Here is a 23,777-nt window from a genome sequence, read left to right as displayed (position 1 = left end):
CGTTATATTTGGGTATCTGGAAAACAACTTTTTTTTAATGTCACATGTATTTTATTTCATTGAATATTATATGAACATCGGGAAAAGTGTGAGACAACAAATCCTAGTTTATCAACATACGTAACAGAGAGGAGGAAGGCCCAAACATAAGAAAAAAGTTCTGCACTGAAACACAGCTGGCCGGGCGCGGTGGCTCAAGCCTGTAATCCCAGCACTTTGGGAGGCCGAGACGGGCGGATCACGAGGGCAGGAGATCGAGACCATCCTGGCTAATACGGTGAAACCCTGTCTCTACTAAAAATACAAAAAACCAGCCGGGCGACGAGGCGGGCGCCTGTAGTCCCAGCTACTTGGGAGGCTGAGGCAGGAGAATGGCGTAAACCCGGGAGGCGGAGCTTGCAGTGAGCTGAGATCCGGCCACAGCACTCCAGCCTGGGTGGCAGAGCAAGACTCCGTCTCAAAAAAAAAAAAAAAAAAAAAAAAAAAAAAAAAGAAACACAGCTATTCCATTCTACTCATCTGTAAAGTTAAAGTGTACATATTAGAAAGTAATACAATATTAAGACACTAAAAGAAAGAATAGCCCCTAGATTTGTGGTACAAGTGTGTGGCTGTGAAAAACATCTTTATACATGAAGAATTCACTGGAGTGAATATCAGAGTACAAACAAAAGGGTTTGGAATTGAGATGATGCATTTGATTTAATATAAAGTGGAAAAAATAGAAGGTAAAACACAAGATGATTGTAACTGTGTTTCATGTATTCTGTGATTCCACCTGGATGAACAATAAGCAAGAAATGGACAGAGCTGTCTAAAAATTAAACTGCTCATGTTGGGGGAGTGAAGCATATGAGATTATGGGCATCTCATTGTTTTATTTTTCAAAAATTTCCTTAATGTGGCTGCTATGGTTTGAATGTCCCCTCTAAAAGTCATGTTGAAACTTAATCCCCAATGTGGCAGTATTGAGAGGTGGAGTCTTTAAAAGGTAGTCAGGTCACGAGAGCCCTCGTGAATTAATGGATTAATGAGTGAATGAATGAATAAGTCATCATGGGAGTGGGACTGGTGGTTTTATAAAAAGAAGAGAGACCCCAGTGAACACACTGAGCTGCCTCGCCATGTGATTCCCCTGCTGCCTCAGGACTGCAGAGTCCCCACCAGCAAGAAGGCACTCGTCAGATATCTGCCTGACCTTGAACTCTACAGCTTCCAGAACTGTAAAAAAAATAAGTTTATATTCTCTATAAATTACCCAGTTTCAGGTATTCTGTTATATGCAACAGAAAGTATAGTAAGAAATGGCTCTATGAGCTTTTCAAATATAATAACATATAAGAATAATTTCTGGCCTATTGCCTGATAATCATAGTGTTTCCCATTCTATTTCTGTCACTTATTTGGGAAGGTTTTCCTGGTTCTCACCTCTCAGCCCAGTCATCCCTGTTGCATGTTTCTATATCACTGTATTGATGACAATTTACTATACTGTAAAGTACAGTACTGATGACAACTTTACAGTTAATGCTTTGATTTTCTATCTTCTCTGGTAGACATGGACTTTTGCAGGTGAGGGCAGCATATTTTCTTGCTTACTGATACATCTTTAGTACATAGCTAGTGCCTTGTCTATGGGAGGTACCTAATAAATATTTATTGCCTAAATTATCAAGTCTCCAAATAAAAGAGAACACCAAAAAGCTAAGATTTTTATTTTGCACTGTTTTTGGCTCTTTTGGTCTCAGCACTTTTGGAACCCATACCTCACTTTCTCTTTGTCTTGACAAACACTGTCCACATTTTCCAGCCAACCCAAAGCTGGATGGCATGGTGCATTGAGTTGGCAATTAACCAAAGGAGCGGCCCAGTGATGAAAGAATAATCCACAGAAAAGGAAAACCAAACTCAAGTTTTGGCTACGGCTGCCATCATCAAGAAGGATCTGAGGAAACCCAACGGATTATGGCCAAAAGGACTCTAGTGGTATTGTTAAGTCAAGTCCTCTCTGGCCCCACTCCTATGAAATACCAACCAAACATACTGGTGCTAATACAAGTGCACTTTACTTTAGGACACTTTGTTTCATTTTAGAAGCAAGTATAGGACATCACTCAAAACACAAGCCACACATTACAATGGCAGGCTGCAAGTGGCTCTTACCCAAACAATCCTAGCATGTAAGAGTTAGAAGAGCCCTTCAACATATCTATTCCAAACACCTTCCTCCAAAGTTGACACAGATTTTCTTAGCAACATTCAAGATGAGTAATCACCCAGTCTTCCCTTGAGCACTCTGAGTGATAGTGAACTCCCCATCTTTCAAGACAGTTCATTTCCTTTTCAGAGAAATCTCTTCTAGACTTGGTAAACATGAAGTACATGTGCTGACACTCTGAGCCCCACACTTGTGGCAGAGATCACCAATTCATCACAATGTTTTTTGGGTTTTTATTCCCACCAAGCCTAGGTTTAGCTTTACAATCATCCTCAACATTGTTTTTCATTTGGATAGAGGTCAATTTGCAGTCCCTGTTGCAGTTACTAGAAAGTTAAGTCTTCTGCACATAGCTTTTCTTCATGCTCTCTGTGAGCACACAGGACTCTAATAGTCTGGGGCAAGGACAGCGTCAGCCCTGAAGTCTTGGGCGCATTCCTGGAACACAGTTTGGGAAAGACAAAATCTGCAGGCTGGTGGGTTGGTATTAGGCTCTCCAAAGCCTGAGATCCACAAGGTCAAATATTGGAAACAGGCATTTCTTAGGCACTATGAATAATCTTTCCACTGACTTCTGAAAGCCTATACTGGGATGGAAGCCTAGGGTCATTGACGCACTGGGACCCAGGTTGAGGGCAGATGAAGGCTGCTTGTGGTAAAGCTGGGACTAGAACCTCAGTCTGTGATTTCTAATGTGTTGAGTCCCCTATCAGACCAAATTGCCTTTCTTTGATAAAGCATTAACATACTATTTCCCCAATTTCATTTTGAAATCGTGGGTTGAGTCATGAAGAAGGCAGGTCATCAACCTGTATAGAAGAACGTTGGGTCCAGTGAAACATAGAGTGATTCCTTGCAACTTCCAGAAGAGTTTGGGAGATTCAGTTGTGAATAATGCTAACATAGTTGCAATGTTAGATTAGTACAGGTTTACTTTTAAATACTTAATAATACAAAAGACTTGCACAGCTTCAATTCATTTAAGCCTCCCAATAATGGGTAAATTTTAAGTTTCCTGAAAAGTGAGATTATCCATGTAGACAATCCTGTTTTTGACATAATTGTCCAACGTGGAAGAGGAAACTTGTTCAGGCCTTCCGTTTGTCTTATCATCAGTGACAGCTGAGTCGATTTTCTCTTCTGGTGGGTATGCTTTGTTCCTTTTGGAAAATGCCTGACTAATTTCTGCCTGGGTTCTGTTTTTGGTCTCAGGCAGCACAAAATATAGGTAGATAGCACCTGTGATACAAACTGTAGCAAAGACTAGGAAACAGTAGGTGTTCAGACTTTTCTGTGGAAAGGCAGAGACAAAAACCATCAAATAGATAATCAGCAAACTTGCTGTCAAACCATCTCTACACAGATTTTTAAAATAGCTCCACACTCATATACCAATACTCCTAGACAAAACACCATGTGTGGTGCTGGCTCTATAAGGCAAGTGTGTTATCACATGAGGCTTGAATAAATCAGCTTCAAACTCCGGTAAAGATGAGAAAATGGTACTTTTGTTGTTGTTGTTGTTGTTGCAAATTTGGCATTTAAAAATTAATCATCATGAAAGCAAAATGGTATGCTTGCTGAATATTAGCTTAAGCTTATATTTACAATTAACCACATTGTCTCCTTGCTTGAGACAAGAATGACATCGAAAGGGAAGAGAAATGCCTCAGTTCATAGGAAGAATGTGGAGCATAGAACAGGCCAAGGTAACGCCAGTTTTTCTAATATGCAAATGATCTAACTCACTAATTGACACTCTGAGACGGCCTTGCACAAATAAGAGAGATGAGAAAAAATAGAAATGTTCAAAGCAATCACTCCATTTTATGTATCCTGATTAGTGCTTGGACTAGAATAACCCTGCCAACTGCACTAGACCTTGAGCTTCTCAGTGACTCAGTCACCTCTGTAGCTCCTGTGCCTCATAGGAGGTACTCAGGAGATGTCTGTGGAATAAAAGACTTGAAATCCTAGCCCGAAGCAATCCACTTGCTTTGGTCTCCCAGGTACTAGAATTATAGGCGTGAGCCACCTCTCCAGAAATAAAAGACTTTCTGGGTCCCAGCTGTCAGGATTGTGACTATCATAAACAACAAACATCTATTGATCCAAAGATAAGGTTAACTGTCTTTGAATAATACTTCCCAAGAAGCAATATCCAGACTTTAGTCCATTAATTTCTATTCTTTGATTTGACAAACATTTATTTTTGGAGAATGGCAGAGTGCTTAAGCTTGATCTCTGGATCACATCCTAGATCTACCATTTACTAAATCTCTTTGTGCCTCAGTTTCCATGCTTGAAAAAGAGGATAATCATGGTACATGCAGGGTTGTTGTAGGAATTAAGTGAGACATTCCCTTTAAAGTGCCACATGCAGTAAATGTTCCACACCTGGGGGTGCTTAGCTCTTGAGACTGTGCCTTCTGCTCACACAAAGATTTCAAGAGCAGTGTCGAGGAGGGGGAGAGTATGGGCTCTGAAGCCAGCTGAGTGGGATTCAAATCCTGATCCCATTACTCACATGTTGTTCTAACACTTATGATGTGCCATTTAAGATAGAATTTCAATCCACTGAGCATCTGTTTCCTCATTTGCAACATGGTGATATATACCCACATATTATTTTGAAGATGAAATGAGATATATCAATTTTGCATTCAACATCCTCCACACCCCCATCTGCAATTTGGATGGACATCTGACTTATCAAGTCCAAAGTGGAGCCTCTAAAACTGCCTACTCTAGCCTTCCTCATCTCTGCTGATGGCACCTCCATCCTTCTGATTGATTATGCCAACAAAAACACTTGGAGGCAGGCTGAGCTTCTCTCTCTTGCTCTCTCTCCCACCCACATCTGCTCCATTAGGAAATCATGTTGCTCTACCTTGAAATGTATTCCAAATCTGAGGATTTGTCACCACTTCTATTGCAACCCAATTTTGGTGCAAGCCACCATCATGTCTTGCTTGGATTTTTGCAATAGCTTGTCAACTGATTTCCCTGCTTTTCACTTTAAGCATAATCTTGAGATTATTCTTAACAGACAAGCCAGAGTGATCCTGTTAAACAAAGGACAAAACCTGTCACTCCTCTGCTCAAAACCCACCATGACTTCCTAAGTCACCTGCAGGAAAGCCAAAGTCCTCACCATGGCCTCCAAGGCCACCGACCATGTGTCCCTCTTACTTCTCTGATCTCACTCTCCTCACTTTCTTTGATCGAACCCCACTGCCTTTATGATTTCCCTCCAGTATTGGGCCTCAGAACCTTTGCAAATGCTGTTCTCTCTTGCTGGAATAATCTTCGTTTAGGCCTCTGTATATCCTGCTTTCTTACTCCTCTTCATCTGACTTATAGGTCATTTTCTCAGAGAGGTTCTCTTTGACTCTCATTTCTAAGTAGCCCCTCCCAGCCCTACTTCATTGCTCTTCAAAAACACTCACCACTATGCAGCATTGTAGTGTGCAACTGCCTGTTTATCAACCTTCTCCCTACCAAGAGGTAACTATCTGAAGGCAGAAGTCATCATTTTTCTTGTATTCCCAGAACCTGGAAAGTGTCTGATATACAGTAGATGCTCTGAGTATCTTACTGAGTGGATGGATGGACTGAGGCTCAGAGAGGCTTCCTGCCCTATCCCAGGCCTCACGCAAGGCTTTCTAGGACCTCTCTGACACCCACACAGCTGCCTCTTGCTTGGCTTTCTTTTCCCAAGGGACCTGATGAGTGTTGCGAGGATTAATCTCACAGTTTCACAAAATTCAGTCAAGGACACGTGGCTCAGCCGAGCACAGTAGCTCACGCCCGTAATCCCAGCACTTTGGGAGGCTGAGGTGGGTGGATCACTTCATGTCAGGAGTTCAGGACCAGCCTGGCCAACATTGTGAAACCCCGTCTCTACTAAATTTACAAAAATTAGCTCAGCATGGTGGCAGCCAACTGTTATCCTAGCTACTTGGGAGGCTGAGGCAAAGATTAAAAGTGGACCCCCTCCTTACACCTTATACAAAAATTAACTCAAGATGCATTAAAGACTTAAATGTAAAACCCAAAACTATAAACACCCTAGAAGAAAATCTAGGACATTCAGGACATAGGCACGGGCAATTTCATGACAAAAATGCCAAAAACAATAGCAACAAAAGCAAACATTGACAAATGGGATCTAATTAAACTAAAGAACTTCTCCACTGCAAAAGAAACTATCATCATAGTGAACATACAACCTACACAATGAGAGAAAGTTTTTGCAATCTATCCATCTGACAGAGGTCTAATATCCAGAGTCCACAAGGAACTTAAACAAATTTACAAGAAAAAACCACCTCATGAAAAAGTGGGCAAAGGACACAAATAGATACTTCTCAAAAGAAGACATTCATGCAGCCAAAAAAACATATGAAAAAAAGCTCAACATCACTGATCATTAGAGACACTGCAAATCAAAACCATAATGAGATACCATCTCATGTCAGTCAAAATGGCGATTATTAAGAAGTCAAGAAACAACAGGTGCTGGCGAGCTTGCAGAGAAAAAGGAATGCTTTTACATTGTTGGTGGGAGTTTAAATTAGTTCAATCATTGTGAAAGACAGCATGGTGATTCCTCAAAGACCTAGAGGCAGAAATGCCATTTGACCCAGCAATCCCATTACTGGGTTTCTACCCAAAGGAATGTAAATCATTGTATTATAAAGATACATGCACATGTATATTCATTGCAGCACTCTTCACAATAGCAAAGACTTGGAACCAACCCAAATGCCCATCAATGATAGACCGGATAAAGCAAATGTGGCACATATACACCATGGAATACTATGTAGCTATAAAAAGGAATGAGATCATGTCCTTTGCAGTGACATGGATGGAGCTGGAAGCTGTTACCCTCAGCAAACTAACACAGGAACAGAAAACCAAACACACTGCATGTTCTCACTTATAAGTGGGAGCTGAACAATGAGAACACATAGACACATTGAGGGGAAGAGTACACACTGGGGACTATCGGGGGGTTGCAGTGGGGGGAGAGTGTCAAGAAGAATAGCTAATGGACTCTGGGCTTAATATCAATACCTAGGTGATTGGTTGATCTGTGTAGCAAACCACCATGGCATATGTTTACCTGTGTAACAAACCTGCACATCCTGCACATGTACCCCGAACTTAGAATAAAAGTTGAGGAAAAACAAAAAGCTCAGAAAAAGTTTGACTAGCCCTGCCCATCTCACTCTGCTGAGGCATTCAGGATATGACCCAATATTCTTCAGGTTGAAAAGAATAATTTGCTCCCTTCCAGAATTTATTGAACTCAAACTGGATTTTACAACTCGAGTAGAATCAAAGAGGCATACATTTGCATGCAATTTTCTCTGAATCAGAAAATACTGGCATTCCACACTGGAGACTGTTTTTTGCAGGCTTTATAACAAATGGCCCAAGCAACACTGATGCTGACCGCAGCAAATGCTGCTAACACGATCCCAGAGCCGGCGTGTGGAGGTGAGCATGAAGGGATGTGGGCTCCTCCCCACAACCACAGTGGCCTCCTTTCTCTGTTGGTGATGAGAGGTCTAAGGATTTTCCATTTTACAGGTGAGGGAACTCATATGCTTGGAGAGGAAACCTATGCTTGAGGAGTATGCCCAGGGCCCTCTGCTAACACATGGGCTACAATACAGGTGTGATTCATGCCGTTGTCTGTGGCTCTATCGGCTGAGATATTTTATTCTGAGGAAGAAGTCCAGGCTTCTTAGGGGTCTGTTTGAGGGCTGGAATACATTCGCCACTGACACCTATTGGAATAAGTGAAACAATCAAGATGCGTGAGTAGTTTCTCTTGGTGGCTGCTGTGGGCTGAACTGCGTCCTTCCTGAAATTCATACGTTGAGTCCTAAGCCCTAGCACCTCAGGATGTGATGAAGTTAAAATGAGGTATGAGGTCATTAGGGTGGGCCCTAATCCAATATCCTGCTGTCCTCATAAGAGAGGAGATGAGGACACAGATCCACACAGAAAGGAGACCACGTGAGGACACAGGAAGAAGCCAGCTGTAAGGAACATGGCTGTGCTTTGGTCAAGGGTAGGCTGAGGTAAATGTCCAGAGTGACTCAGTGAGTTTAGAGGGCAGGTGTATAACGCCACTTGCTATTACAGCCATGTAGCTGTAACACGGGAAGGGCATCCCTTGGCCCTACACCACTGTTGTCTGTAAAAGGTATAACTGCCCTGCTGATGCTGTACAGGCACTCTCGCGCTGGCGACCAGAGAAAGAGAGAGAGAACCAGAGATATCCATCTGCAAGCTGGAAAGAGGGGAGCCAGGACACAGCTCGAGTTCTGGTGCCCAGAGGAAGAGTTAAGCTGCTGACCCTAAAGGGTGAGCTGGCAGTGCAGCCATGTGTGGGAGCTGCTGGACTAAGCAGCCAAGACAGGGTGGACAGTGCGAGAGGACTAGTGTGAGTGAGCTGCTGATGAGAGAGCTACACTGCACCTGTCTACAGCCCCCTGAGTGTTCTTCCAGCTGTCTGCTCATTCACCCACCCCCTTCAGACCTCAGCATGAGCTGGAACCTGACCCTGGGGATAAAAATTGGTGTAGCCGTGAACTTGACAACAACCATTTACAAGCCAAGGAGAGGGGCCTCAGAAGAAATCAACCCTGCTAACCCCTTGAGCTCAGACTTCTAGCTTCTAGAATTGTGAGAAAATGAATTTCCGTTGTTGAAGCCTCTAGTCTGGCTATTTGGTCATGGCAACCTGAGGCCCGAGTAGATGAACACAGTAGCTCTTGATTGCAGCTGAGCTGGCTTTCAGAAGGGAGGTAGGTCAGAAATGGTTCCTGTATGGCGTCTACAACACATACATGTTGCTCCCGTGGGTGGGTGTGGGTGGGGCTGGGGTGGGCTGGGGTTGGGGGATGTGACTCAGAACTTGTTAGCCCTGTATTTCTCTAATGCATTGATCACTGCTCACAGCAGTCCCCTGAGCCCAGCTCTCTGACTTGCTAAGTCCCTCTCCAGAAAGGAAATTAACCGTGGCTGCCTTCCCAGGCTTGGGTCAGGAGGCTGACATTTCACAAAATACTAAACGTAACTACCTGCCCAGTGTCTCCATCCGTGTGTCCAGCCTGGCTGTTCCCGCTCCAATGAAGGTTCATCAACAGTCACACCTGCAATGTTTCCTTAATTACCCCTGAAAACCCAGACACCCTGGACGTGCCCAGCTGCTCAGGAACTGTTTCCAGAGGGGATTTGTTTCGAAAATGCCCACAGGCATAAGAAAAGGCTCATAAATGACAGGCAAGAGAAGCAAGAACAAAACAAAGAATTGATTCCAGGTTTTAGAAATACAAAAAATTATCTAGGTTTGGAAGTGCAGTGACTTTGCAAGTTACTACATCTCTCTGAGCTCATCCCCTTGCCTGTCAAAGGGAGTGATACAGGCACTACCTCCCAGCACAGAGAGCGGTGGAGTACTCTGGGCACACAGCAAGCGTTCAATGAACACTATGCTAAAGTGGCATGCTGGTGCTGTTAACGCTCAAACTGTGGCAGGCAAGCAAGGTCTTTCACACCCCGCACCTGTGAGTGGCTCAGAAGCTAGTGGCCTGCTTCTCGGACACACAAATCTCAGGACTGGGCCATGTGAAGGTGCTGGAAATTCTCTACTTAATTTATAAACGTGATGGGGCAACCGTGTTGACAGAAGCAGCTTGAAGTTAACTTTTGCCATCATAATGACGATTTTACTGACACCTGGCTCTGCTGGCTTTGAGCCAAACTGTAAAAAGCCACTTAAGGTTTACAAGTCAATTGAAAAGATAACTTGTTATGTTCTGACTGCAGCCACGTGAAGATGCCCCCACATGGGAGCAAATGAGTGTGGGACCTTGACGAACTCCATGGCTCATGGAGCCCCCAACAGCACTTATGTTTCAGAAATAGAGTGGTTGTTGCTAAAACACAAAGATGCCTTGGAAGTTACAGGGTGTGGCAGCCTTTTAACTCTGAGACCAGGAGGCTGTAGTAAGTGATGGATGGAGAGGGAAGATGAGGACGAGGTGGTGAAGTGGAGAAACTGGATCTGATGCTGACTGTGGGACCTGGGCTGACCATGTCTACTTCCTGGACCTCCTTGCCTGTACAGTGGCGAGGATCAGAAACTCCAGCTCAGGACTGTGTGAAGGTGATGTGGGCACAGAAAGCCATGCATGGGGGAGTGGGTGGCACAGAGCAACTGCTCCGTAACTGTGAATGCAGGAACAGCCACCATGCAGGCTTGGAGCTGGGGTGGCTGGGGCTTGGAGTGCCGCAAATACTGACCTTCAGCTCCCCCATGCTGGCAGCAGAATCTCTGGGATGTGTTGCACTTGGCACTAGTAAATTAGCAGGCAGACTCCGAACTGAGTGCACAGAATAGTTGGTGAGGGGAGGAGGACAGGATTGAAATAGCTTCTGAGAATGGATGGTGATGTATCTGACAGATTCTCACCTTCTCCAGGTGGTACCACCCAGCACTGAGGGCAGCAGAGAGCCCTCGTAGGCATTTGAGCAGGGATGCTTCATCCTCCTTCTGCAAATGCTTCTGGGCCCCTTGCTCTGTGCAGAAGGCTTGCAAAGACTTTTGTGTTCCCTGCTCCCAGATAACCCTCTGATCTGATCCTCTATCTCACCCATCTTTCTTGCTCACTCTGTTTCAGTCATATAGGCCTCTGGGTGGTTTCTTACACAGGCCAAATCTAGCCCTGTCCAAGGGCCCTGCACTTGCTGTTTTTCTAGCCAGGACTTCACCATTCCTGGACAGCTCTGCTCCCGCATTCACTCAGGCCTCTGCTCAACTGCCATCTCCTTCCAGAGCCCTTCACGACTGCCCCATCTCAAATAGCACTTCTGCCTCCTTTGTTTCCCCATTCAGCTCCCGGACCAGGAAACACAGGCTTTGTTACCACTCTATCCTCATTGCCTAGAATAGTACCTGGCACACAGCTGGGACTCAACATATATACGTGTTGAATTAATGCATTCAGTTTCCAATGAATAGATTCTTTCCCTACCCAAAAAGAACTTGTATCTGATTCTTGAGGATGTGGGCATTTTCCTACTGATCACTGTCACCCTTGGGACAATGATCCCATTAGCTGTGGTTATGATGATGACGATGAGGATGTTAAATGGGTGGTGGTTTGCAGTGTGCGCTGGAACTATTAGATGGAATCTGTCTTACACAGTGATGAGCACATTGCAAAAATGATAAATAGGTTGTAGGTTTGAGTTGCTAACCTAGGAGTCCCTGCATAGCCTCAGCAATGGGTAGCCCATGCCCTCAGAAGCAGCCCATAGCATTTAGGGCAGCTCTAGGAAGGCACAGGAAAGAGAAAGGGATGAAAGGTTTTGCCTGAAGCATAGTTTCTTTCTTTTTTTTTTCTTTTGGAGAAAATATTTGGCTTATATAGCCCCTTTATTCTAGTCCTAATCCTCGATGCATTAGACATAAAGTTGGAAGTGTTTTTATATATATATATACATTAAATTCTAGAGTACATGTGCACAACGTGCAGGTTTGTTACATATGTATACATGTGCCATGTTGGTGTGTTGCACCCATTAACTCATCATTTACATTAGGTATATCTCCTAATGCTATCCCTCCCCTCCCCCCACCCCATGACAGGCCCCGGTGTGTGATGTTCCCCACCCTGTGTCCAAGTGTTCTTATTGTTAAATTCTCACCTATGAGTGAGAACATGTGGTGTTTGGTTTCTGTCCTTGAGATAGTTTGCTCAGAATGATGGTTTCCAGCTTTATCCATGTCCCTACAAAGGACATGAACGCATCTTTTTTATGGTTGCATAGTATTCCATGGTGTATATGTGCCACATTTTCTTAATCCAGTCTATCATTGATGGACATTTGGGTTCGTTCCAAGTCTTTGCTATTGTGAATAGTGCTGCAATAAACATACGTGTGCATATGTCTTTATAGCAGCATGATTTATAATCCTTTGGGTATATACCCGGTAATGGGATGGCTAGGTCAAATGGTATTTCTAGTTCTAGATCCTTGAGGAATTGCCACACTGTCTTCCACAATGGTTGAACTAGTTTACAGTCCCACCAACAGTATAAAAGTGTTCCTATTTCTCCACATTCTCTCCAGCACCTGTTGTTTCCTGACTTTTTAATGATTGCCATTCTAACTGGTGTGAGATGGTATCTCATTGTGGTTTTGATTTGCATTTCTCTGATGGCCAGTGATGATGAGCGTTTTTTTAAGTGTCTGTTGGCTGTAAATGTCTTCTTTTGAGAAGTGTCTGTTCATTTCCTTTGCCCACTTTTTGATGGGTTTGTTTGATTTTTTCTTGTAAATTTGTTTAAGTTCTTTGTAGATTCTGGATATTAGCCCTTTGTCAGATGGGTAGATTGCAAAAATTTTCTCCCATTCTGTAGGTTGCCTGTTCACGCTGATGGTAGTTTCTTTTGCTGTGCAGAAGCTCTTTAGTTTAATTAGAGCCCATTTCTCAATTTGGGCTTCTGTTGCCATTGCTTTTGGTGTTTTAGACATGAAGTCCCTGCCCATGCCTATGTCCTGAATGGTATTGCCTAGGTTTTCTTCTGGGGTTTTTATGGTTTTAGGTCTGATATTTAACTCTTTAATACATCTTGAATTAATTTTTGTATAAGGTATAAGGAAGGGATCCAGTTTCAGCTTTCTACATATGGCTAGCCAGTTTTCCCAGGACCATTTATTAAATAGGGAATCCTTTCCCCATTTCTTGTTTTTGTCAGGTTTGTCAAAGATCAGATGGTTGTAGATGTGTGGTATCATTTCTGAGGGCTCTGTTCTATTCCATTGGTCTATATGTCTGTTTTGATACCAGTACCATGCTGTTTTGTTTGGTTACTGTAGCCTTGTAGTATAGTCCTAAGCCAAAAGAACAAAGCTGCAGGCATCATGCTGCCTGAAGCATAGTTTCTTCCTTCCTTAGGAAAATAGCATGAGTTTCCAGTTGAAAGGGGAGAGATCAACCTCTGCTCTATGAATCACCCCTCAAGGGCTGCAGAATCAAAGGGAACCCCATGGGCAAAAGACTCCTTTTCAGTCATACCTGAATGAATGGGAAGAGGAGCCCAACAGCAAAGTTGGAGAGCCAGTTGACGGTGCCTGAGATGATGGAGGCAGCTGGCCGCTGAGATTGCTGGAAGAACTCACCAGTCAAGATGAATGGGATGCCACCTGCAATGTGTGAGCCAGGACATGGAATTAATCAATCTGAGGAGGTCATGCCTCCAGCATCCATCTCCATCTGCCACACTTTAAAGCCCCGTCCCTGCCACTTGACTGGATGTGTAGTGAGCCCCAGTTTCTGAGTTGCCCTGGTGACTTAGTGTTAGTGCAGACATCATTGACATTGGGGTGGGACAAGTCTTTATTTTGAGAGACTGTCCTGTGCAATTGCAGGGCATTTATTAACCTTTACTTTCTGATGCCAGGAGAGCCTCCAGTCACCACCACAACCCAAGCTGCCCCCGCCACACATTTCCAAACTCACATGTGGTCTGAGGTCTATACCCTTCTATTCCTCCATATCCTGTTCAGTAAGACCAGCGATCGCACCCTTTGCCCAGACCAGGACCTGGGGCTCAGCATAACTGCTGGGATCCCACTTGAACCTCCCCATCTCCAACTGGAGTCACCACTCTGCCAATAAGATCTACACCTGGGTGTTTCTCAGACAAGACAGAGTGGACAATGGACAGGAAATCCCTCAGGGACTTTTACCAAACTCTAGAGAGACAATGAACACAATTTGGAAATTACTAGGATGGCGCCATTCATTGTGTCAACATCCAACAATTATTTATGTGCTGGGACTGTTCCAACGTTGAGGTCAAAAGCAGCATGTCCTTGCTTTCATGGGGAACCCTTGTCTGCTGGGATGATTTGTTCATTAAAATGGTAGTGAGCCCAGGAATGGAAAACCAAACCTCATATGTTCTCACTCGTAAGTGAGAGCTAAGCTACAAGGATGCAAAGGCATAAGAATGATACAACTGGGGCCAGGCACGGTGGTTCACGCCTGTCATCCCAGCACTTTGGGAGGCAGAGGCCGGTGGATTACATGAGGTCAGGAGTTTGAGACCAGCCTGACTAACATGGTGAAACCCCGTCTCTACTAAGAATACAAAAATTAGCTGGGCATGGTGGTGCATGCTTGTAATCCCAGCTACTCGGGAGGCTGAGGCAGGAGAATCGTTTGAACCCTGAAGGTGGAGGTTGCAGTGAGCCCAGATCATGCATATTGCATACCAGCCTGAGGTATAAAACACTACAAATTGGGTGAATGTATACTGCTTGGGTGATGGGTGCATCGAAATCTCAGAAATCGCCACTAAAGAACTTATTCATGTAACCAAACACCACCTGTTCCCCCCCCCAAAAAAAACCTATGGAAATAAAAAAATAAAAATAAAAAAGGGGAGTGAGCAAATGAACAAATAAATATAAATACAAAATGTGATAAGCATTCTGGAGGCGATGCACTGTCTATTTCGATACTGGGTGGAGAAGGATGCCCTGCGGAGGAGATGGTGGAGATGTGGATTGAAGAAGGAGAGGTGGCTCCTGAAGATCTGGAGAAGATCATGCTGGGTGGAGAAAGGGGCTGGCAGAGGTTCTACAGGCGAAAGGATTGGGCCAAGGTCTACAATAGGGGCCAATCTGTCCAGACTCCTGAAGGAGGCAGAGGAATGGGGTGAGGTAGCAAATGTGAGCAGGGGCAATGAAGCAGCCTCTTGTAGATCATGGAGAGGGATTTGCAGTTGAAGAAAACTACTTTGGGCTACTAGGCAGCAGTTGAGGTGATCAATTTGCATTTCACAGAGGTCACTGCTGTTTGAAGAAAAGCCTGGAGGGTGTAGGAGTGGATGCAGGGGGCTGTCGGGGCAGTCCGGGAAGGAGGCAATGATTGTTTAGGAGGGCTCAGATCATGGCATAGTTTCTTCCTATGAGTATTTGTGAGATTAAAGGAAGGAACTGAATTCAGAGACAATTGCCCCATCAAGGTAAAGCTTTCAAGGTAAGCATTGCACACACACAATCACTTAGCAAGCTGACCCAACCAAGTAACCCAGGGTGACAAAGACACAAAGCCAGGGCCAACTCAAGTCTGAATCTCTCCAGACCTTTCACCGTTATCACTCTGCTATGTTGCCAGCAAGGCTTGCACTCCATCAAATCAAAAACGACTCGGAGTGGACCGTCCCCTCACCTCCCACTATGCTGTGAGCCCCCCTGAGCAGGCACTATCTCCATTTGCCTGGCATTTCCCACAGAGTAGATACTCCATCAATATTTACTTACATAAGTTAAATGCTCAAAAGTTGATTTTGATAAGATTTGATATGCTGTTCACTACAAAAATATTAGACTCTATATCTTAAAGGTATCTATTGAACTGTGTGAGAACAATGGTTACACACTGAAATGTAATGAAACCAGCCTTTGGGTCTGCAGAATATTTCACTGTCAGAAAGTGTTTGTGTCACACACTCAGTTGGTCCTGCAGCTAACACCACTGGGAATCAGTTTACAGCAATCCTGAAACCTGAACAGGGTTAGGTGATGGTGTTTTGCTTTCTGTGACTTTCCCAGGTGTGCTTCTGGAAGCACCTGTGGATAACTCAGTACTTCTGATGCTGGTACGATGGAATGTGGTACATCAATGTACAATGCAGTAGAACACTGACAAATTGCCTCCCAGTACATCTCTTTGTTTCTTCAGGGTTTAAGGCCATGACTTGTTCTTTGGTTAAGGTTCCTGTTCCTAGCACAGTGCTGAACACACACCAGGTGCTCTGTAAGTGTTTGCACAGGATTGATGAAAGAACAAATGATTAGGATGCCAGGGAATTCATGGTACATTGATATCAGATCCTTTCTTTCACTAGGCCTTCAGACCAAGCCCTAAGCAACCATGAGGAGCCTGCACAGCGCCATCGTGCACAGGTGTTTTCATTCCCGTTATTTCCCTTGATCTTCACAACCAGAGAAGGTGGTAAAGCACAGTGGACTAGAGGTTGAGCTTTGGTGTTAGTAAGAACAGGTTTAAGTGCTGCCTCATCTAAATCTTTCTAGAATTGAATTCTCTCACCTGTAAATTGATGATAGTAGGAGCTTACTACTGGGGGTATTTGTGAGCATGAAATGAACTACGAAATGCAAACAGTTAGTATAAGTATTGCACACAAAGGGCACTCCATAGGTGTTAGATACCATAATAATAATAATAATAAAGACTCCTCTGCATTATATCCCCCATTTTATGATGAGTTAGCTGAAGCTTAGAGAAGAAGAGTGATATATGCAAGGTTTCTTAGCAAGAAGTGATGGTGATGAAGAAGATGATGACGGTAGTGATGATGATGATGGTGCTTCTGCAGCTGCTGGTGAAGATGATGATGAGAACTGTGACAGGCATTATGAAGAGCATTTTACAAGGTCTCTACAAGGAGAACTACAAACCACTGCTCAAAGAAATCAGAGATGGCACAAACAAATGGAAAAACATTTCATGCTCATTGATAAGAAGATTTAATATTGTTAAAATGGCCCTACTGCCCACAGCAATTTATGAACTCAATGCTATTTCCATTAAACTACCATTGACATTCTTCACAGAACCAGAAAAAAACTATTTTAAAATTCATATGGAACCAAAAAAGAGCCCAAATAGCCAAGACAATGCTAAGCAAAAAGAAGAAAGCTGGAGGTATCACACTACCTGACTTAAAACTATATTACAGAGTTATAGTAACCAAAACAGCATGGTACTGGTATAAGAACAGATACATAGACCAATGGAACCAGATAGAGAACCCAGAAATAAGACTGTGCACCTACAACTATCTGATCTTTGACACACCTGACAAAAACAAGCAGTGGGGACAGGACTCTATTCAATAAATGCTGTTGGGATAAATGGCTAGCCATTTGCAGAAGATTGAAACTGGACTCCCCCCTTACACTATATACAAAAATACACTCAAGATGGATTAAATACTTAACTGCAAAACCCAAAACTATAAAATCCCTGGAAGACAACCTAGGCAATACCATTCGGCAAATAGGCACAGGCAAAGATTTCATGATAAGAACATGAAAAGCAATTGCAACAAAGCAAAAATTGACAATGGGATCTAATTAAACTAAAGAGCTTTTGCACAACAAAAGAAATGATCAACAAAGTAAACAGACAACCTATAGAATGGGAGAAAATTTTTGCAAACTACGAATCTGACAAAGATCCAGCATCTATATGAAACTTAAACAAATTTACAAGAATAAAACCCATTAAAAAGCAGGCAAAGGACATGAACACTTTTCTAAAGATGACGTACATGTGATCAAAAAACATATGAAGAAAAGCTCAATATCACTGATCATTAGAGAAATGTAAATCAAAACCACAATGAGATACCATCTCACAACAGTCATAATACCTATTATTAAAAACTCAAAAAATAACAGATACTGACAGGGTTGTGGAGAAAAAGGAACATTTATACATTGTTGGTGGGAGTGTAAATTAGTTCAACCATTATGGAAGACAGTGTGGCCATTCCTCAAAGACCTAAAGACAGAACTACTATTTGACCCAGCAATCCCGTTACTGGGTATATACCCAAAAGAATACAAATACAAAGATACATGCATATGTATGTTCATTGCAGCATTATTCACAATAGGAAAGACATGGAATCAACCTAGATGCCCATCAATGATAGACTGGATAAAGAAAATGTGGTACATATATACCCTGGAATATTATACAGCCATAAAAAAGAATGAGATCATGTCCTTTGCAGGGATATGGATGGAGCTGGAGGCCATTATCCTTAGCAAACTAAACGCAGGAACAGAAAACCAAATATTACATTTTCTCACTTATAAGTGGGAGCTAAATGATGAGAATGAATGGACACATAGAGGGGAATAACACACATTGGGGCCTTTTGGAGGGTGGGAGAACAGAGACGATCAGGAAAAAATAAAAGTGGGTACTAGGCTTGGTACCTGGGTGATGAAATAATCTGCATAACAAACCCTTATGAAACACATTTACCTATGTAACAAACCTGCACATGTACCCCTGACCTTAAAAATAAAAGTTTAAAAAGATACTATATATTATTTCATTGAATTATCACTATGATATGATAGTTACTGCTATTATTTTTCCATTTAATATATAAAGAAACTGAGGCTTGTGGAAGTTAAGTAATTTTTTCAAGAGCACATCACCAGTAGGCTGCAAACTCAGTTACTCTGGGTAACTCCACAGCATGAGTTTTAATTACTCCCTTGCACCCCAAGCAAGTCTAAGACACTAACAAAACTTAAAATACTTGAAAAGAACTTAGCTATCTTCATACTTTGTCTGAATGCTCTCCCAAACCCTGCAATTCATTTGTCTCTCTTACTGAAGGCATTGGTGGCCTGATTTCCTAAGAGTCTCTCAAGGTCTCTTTCTTCCAATCCAAGGTAAAATGAGAAAGAATGGGGCTTGATAAAGAAACAGAATGAATTTCAAGCAGGTCTTCTTTTATTTTTATTTTGTTTTTCAAAACGAAAATAGTGTTATTGTTTTTTTCTGATTTTCACAAATAATATTTGCTCATGTAAAATAATTTTTAAAAGCATGCAACATGACAAAGTATAAAAAGGAAACAAAAATTACGCCTAAGCATTCCACCTAGAGATGATCTCCACTTGTATTTTGGTATTTAGCTTTGATGTTAAATGTTCTGTGAAGAAGATTGGGACTACTTGGGATATTTGTCTTTTAGGTGTTTGTCTTTTTCTACCCAGAGCCCTGAGGAAATTGTTCATCTTTGAAATTCATTAGCTTAACTATGATGTTTTTGGTTGTATTAGTCCATTTTCACACTGCTATAAAGACATATCTGACACTGAGTCATTTATAAAGAATAAAGATTTAATTGACCCAGAGTTCTGAATGGCTGGGGAGGCCTCAGGAAACTTACAATCATGGAGGAAGGCAAAGGAAAGAAAGATACATCCTACCACGTCAAAGGAGGACAAAGAGAGAGGGAGAGAGAGCAGGGGAAACTTCCACTTTGAAACCATCAGATCTTGTGAGAACTCCCTTTCTATCACAAGAACAGCATGGTGGAACCACTCCCATGATTCAATCACCTCCCACCAAGTCCCTCCCCTGACATGTGGGGATTACAATTCGAGATGAGATTTGGTTGGGGACACAGAACCAAACTATATTACTGGTGTTGATTTTTTTTTTTGTAGAACATAGCATATCCCTTTGAGCTGCAGATCCACTCTTCTTTTACTTCTTATGTTATACCTTTGAAAATGTCTTATTTTCTACATGTTGGATTCTTTGCTTCAGAGACACCAATTACCCTTGTGTTGGATCAGCTTTATTTCCCTTTCCTATTGGCCATCTCTTGAGTGACTTTGTTCTCTTGTTTTCTGCATAGATATTGTATGCTCTGGGAAATCTCTCTGTTCCCTCTTCTCTCCCTTTCTTTCCTTTCTTCTTTGTCCTAGTTTCCCAGGTTGGCTCTTTCCCTGTGCATTGTCCTCCATTTCTCTTATCCTTATTGGAGTGAGCAACGTTGTCCAGATTTCCACCTCCTGTGATATGGTGGAAGACCCATCTTTGACACCTTGGCTTTTTATCTTCTAGTTTATCTTGGCTTTCACACCACGGTTTGAGATCTGAGTACTATCTTTCAGTAAGTTTTCAATAAATTGTGGGTAAATGTGTCAGGGGCGGGGTGAGTAGAAAAATTGATTAGGGCTGTCAGCAGCCCTTTATGGAGGATCTGGGTTCTTCTCTCTCTCTTCTTAGATCTTGTAAAGTGACATACACTGGAACCCATTCCATGTAGTCAGGGGCATATTCTACTCCAGTGGCCTTTAACTGGTTTCCTCAAATTAGGACATAGTCTTAGGAAGTTGCAATCCTCAGGACCCTTTGAGAGGGCTGTTTGGGGGGAAGGTATCTTCTTGATCTTTCTCTGCAATTGCTGACTCATCTGCTCACTCTGTCTCCCCCATAAAATCAAGGTGGTAGTGAGAGTTCTTAGAGTTTATAAAATCTCCTTCTCTAGTCAGTGCTATTTTCTAAAGAGTGGAGACAGAGTCTCCTATGCTAGAACTATCCTTTATTGGCTGCAAGTTTTTCTAGGTATGTGACATATTTCCTTGTTTGGTTACTGCTGGCCTTTTTTTTTTTCAATCTGTGTGAAGGTTTGCTTTGTTGGTATTGTTATTGTTTTTTAATGACTCTTTTCCTGCTCATTTTCTTAGGTATTTGCAGGACGAAGTTTCTGTAACAAGTCTATGACCATATTTACCTAAAATCCCTTGATTATTAGCTTTTCAAAGGTAAGTTATTGGTATTTCTTGTGGTAGGTGTGTAGGTGCTGCTCATCTGAAAATTATATGCTTCAAAATTAAAGAGCAGGTAAAAACAATCCCTTCTTATAAAGGATTTTGCCAAGAGAGTGCCTTCTTTAAAATTCTGTGTTTGGGACTTTTACTTTTGTGGACATTTTTATTCATAAAAATACTTGGCACACCTTATCTCATCAAATCTTTCTTCATGACCAAACTATGAATTATAAATTGTAATTACAGATGAGGAAACTGAAATTTCAGGAAATAGAGGGCCTTGCCCAACTACTAGTCCTGCTTGTGACTGGAAGAGATAGGACATGAAGTTAGGTCTTCTGACCATGTCCTTTTGACGGCACCTCTCATTTCAAAAGAACAGAAAGATGGGGAAGATGTCATGTCTGTATCCAATGTGCTTGTACAGGGTCCTCTTCATACCACAGTACTCAATATATGTTGCCCAACAGTCCAATATAGCTTAAACTTTGAAAATTAGCCCCTAATAATTATGTATGTGGGTCCACTCATCTTGTTATCTTATTAGAGTCTTCTTTGCTATCTTGTTTGAGTATCCTATTCTGGATTGCCCCAGAAGCAGACCCTGAGAAGGAGTTTATGTGCCAGTTGATCCCAGGAAATGCAGGGAAGAGTGCAGGGAAGTGAAGGAGGTAGATAAGGGGTATGTTATTAGCAGCACCACCATGGGCAGCCACATCTTAACCCAACTGAGACCCTTGAGAAACTGTGGAAAACACATCTCAGAGTTACCCAATCTGAGAGATAAGAGGGCTGGGTTATCTATCCACCATGTCCCATCAGTCACTGATTGAGTGCTACACTTTGAGCAGTGCTTTTGGCCGGCCACAATGTGGGTTGAGAGGGCTGGGCAAGTCTTCAGGCAAAAAGCCACATACGGGAGCAGTTGTAGGTCGGTCCGGGAATCACAAAAGGGTGTGGACAACGGGATTTGGGGAAGGTAACAAGAATCCTTGCTACTGCCATCTATTCCTTAAGTGTTTAACTTCTCAGTGACTATTGCAATAATCAGGTAGCCATTACTAATAACAACAGTGATGAAAATCTTTATATTATACACACCTAAGTACTCGTTTCAGGAGTTGGGGTATAACACTAGGGTTAAGAACATGGGGTGGAGGTCCCACACTCTAATTAGGAGTGTGGAGTGGGGGTCTTACCTTAAAGTTAGGGGCCTGAGGTGAGGGTGTAACACTATAGTTAGGGGCCTGGGTGGGGGTCTGATACTATAGTTTGGAGCATGCTGCTTCAATCAGAACATCTGGGTTAGAGTCTTGGTTCTGTCACTTGCAGGCTCTGTGTGACCTTGGGCACATTAGTTCACCTTTCCAGCTCGAATTTCCTCCTCTGTAAAGCAAGGACAATGGAACTGATTTCATGGGGTCATTGCAAAGCTTAAAGGACCTAATACAGATAATACACTTTGAATTGTGTCTGAGGTGTGATGAACACTCAATAGCTTTTAATGATGATGATTCTAATTATTCAGAAGAAGCATGTTCCAGGAGAATATTAATCCTGTGATCCGAGTAAGCTTTCTGGCTCCTGGATCCCATGGACACTGAACCACACTGGTTGACTAATTGTTTTTCCTGAGCGGTTGGTCTGCCCGCCAATTTGCTTTGGCAGAAAAGGGCTTTCCCAATAACATATAGTTGCTCTTGCCTTAGTAGCACATACATTGTGGAAAAGGAAACCAGATTTGAATCCATGCATTTGAGGCACAGAATCCTAGGATACTGCCTAGGACTCCAGGTAAAATAAAAACTCTTATTTTACAGATTAGGAAAATGAGGCTCAGAGAAGGAAATGTATTTGCTCAAGGTCATAAAACTTGGTGGAAGAGCCAGATTTAGTAAAAAAAAAAAAAAGTCCCTCTAACTCCTTTCTTTACAGAATATCAAGAGGTGATATGGATTGAGGTATATGTCCCTCACCTTGAAATTATTTTATTTCCCTCTTTCTCTCTACCCATCTCTTTCCCTCCCCCACTCATTTTTCTCCCTTCTTGCCAGGAAAATAGAAAATATGTGCTGATTAATTGAGTATTCTACGTAAAAATTTGCCAAGTAATTTAAAAAATTCTGTAGATATCCTAAAAATATTCCTAATAATTTTGAGACATTATCTACTTCATTAATAATGTATCGATCTATTTCATTAATAATGCCATTATTTTTCCTTCAGAAATGTTCATAAGCAAAGAAATGTTCTTCCACTTCATTGGTAAATTCCTAATAGTTATATTTAGTTATGTTCAAGTGAAAAGGAATTGAATTCTGCACGTTCTTCATATAAGAATTACTTTTTGAAAATTGCCCTTTCCTCCAAATCTCTGTTCTCTGTGAATCTGTGCTCCAGCTCAGCTGGCCTAACAACCAAGCTGTCTTGTGGCAACAGCACCCTGGTGTCTACAGTGAGGAACTATCTGCTACCTTTCTTTCTCCAGAGATAAACCTGATAAAAATTCCCATCACTTTACCTACTAGCTATGTGACCACATGTATCTATGGTTCTCAGTTTTCTCATCTATACAATGAAGATAATAAGAGTTCCTACTTAGTTTTGTTTTGTGCATTAAATGAGACTATGCTTAGCAACGTGCACCTGTGGTATTTCTCTAGAGCCAGCTTTGTTATTTCTGCTTCCAGCAATGTTTCCTACATATTATCTTTAGGCCCCTTCTCCCTCCTCTCTATTTTCTAACTCTTGCCCATGTACCCTAGAAAAAGTTCAATTTTAATTTTATTTTTGAATAAAAGAAATAAAGGGCAACTGCCCAAACTTTTCCTTAATTCATTTTTATTAAAATTCTCCCAATGGAAGCATGATCATCAATGTCTAAAGCCCTTCAAAAAGGCTAGAAACCCCCTTAGAAATTTCCTTAAGTGTGCCCATATGTCACTTAATCCTTTAAATAAATTTTCTGTTAAGCACCAGGTTTAAAAATAGCTCTTTTCTTTTATTGAAATATAATCATTTTGAAAACTCTTCATGGCATTCTGCTTTGTTTATGTAAATAGACTTTATCTTGTTCATCCATTCATTCATCCATTTCCATCCAACATTTCCATGTCAA

At 42.2% G+C, this 23,777-nt stretch overlaps 1 protein-coding gene across 1 annotated transcript in view; it reads right to left on the bottom strand.

Annotated features, from left to right (window-relative positions):
* Positions 1-2,044: 2,044 nt before the first annotated feature.
* Positions 2,045-23,777, bottom strand: part of SLC2A9 (solute carrier family 2 member 9) — a 177,059-nt gene continuing 155,326 nt past the window's right edge. The window contains exons 8-9 of the mRNA XM_010357592.2: positions 13,329-13,456; positions 2,045-3,509 (exon numbers count right to left, since the gene is read on the bottom strand). Coding sequence (XP_010355894.1) covers positions 3,225-3,509; positions 13,329-13,456 — 413 coding nt within the window. The 3' untranslated portion in view covers positions 2,045-3,224. The remainder of the gene's footprint in view (positions 3,510-13,328; positions 13,457-23,777) is intronic.

Source organism: Rhinopithecus roxellana, chromosome 2 (assembly GCF_007565055.1).
Source record: "Rhinopithecus roxellana isolate Shanxi Qingling chromosome 2, ASM756505v1, whole genome shotgun sequence".
Classification (NCBI taxonomy): Eukaryota; Metazoa; Chordata; class Mammalia; order Primates; family Cercopithecidae; genus Rhinopithecus; species Rhinopithecus roxellana.
Note: the sequence above shows the minus strand (reverse complement) of the source record. Positions and strands in the feature narration are given on the sequence as shown.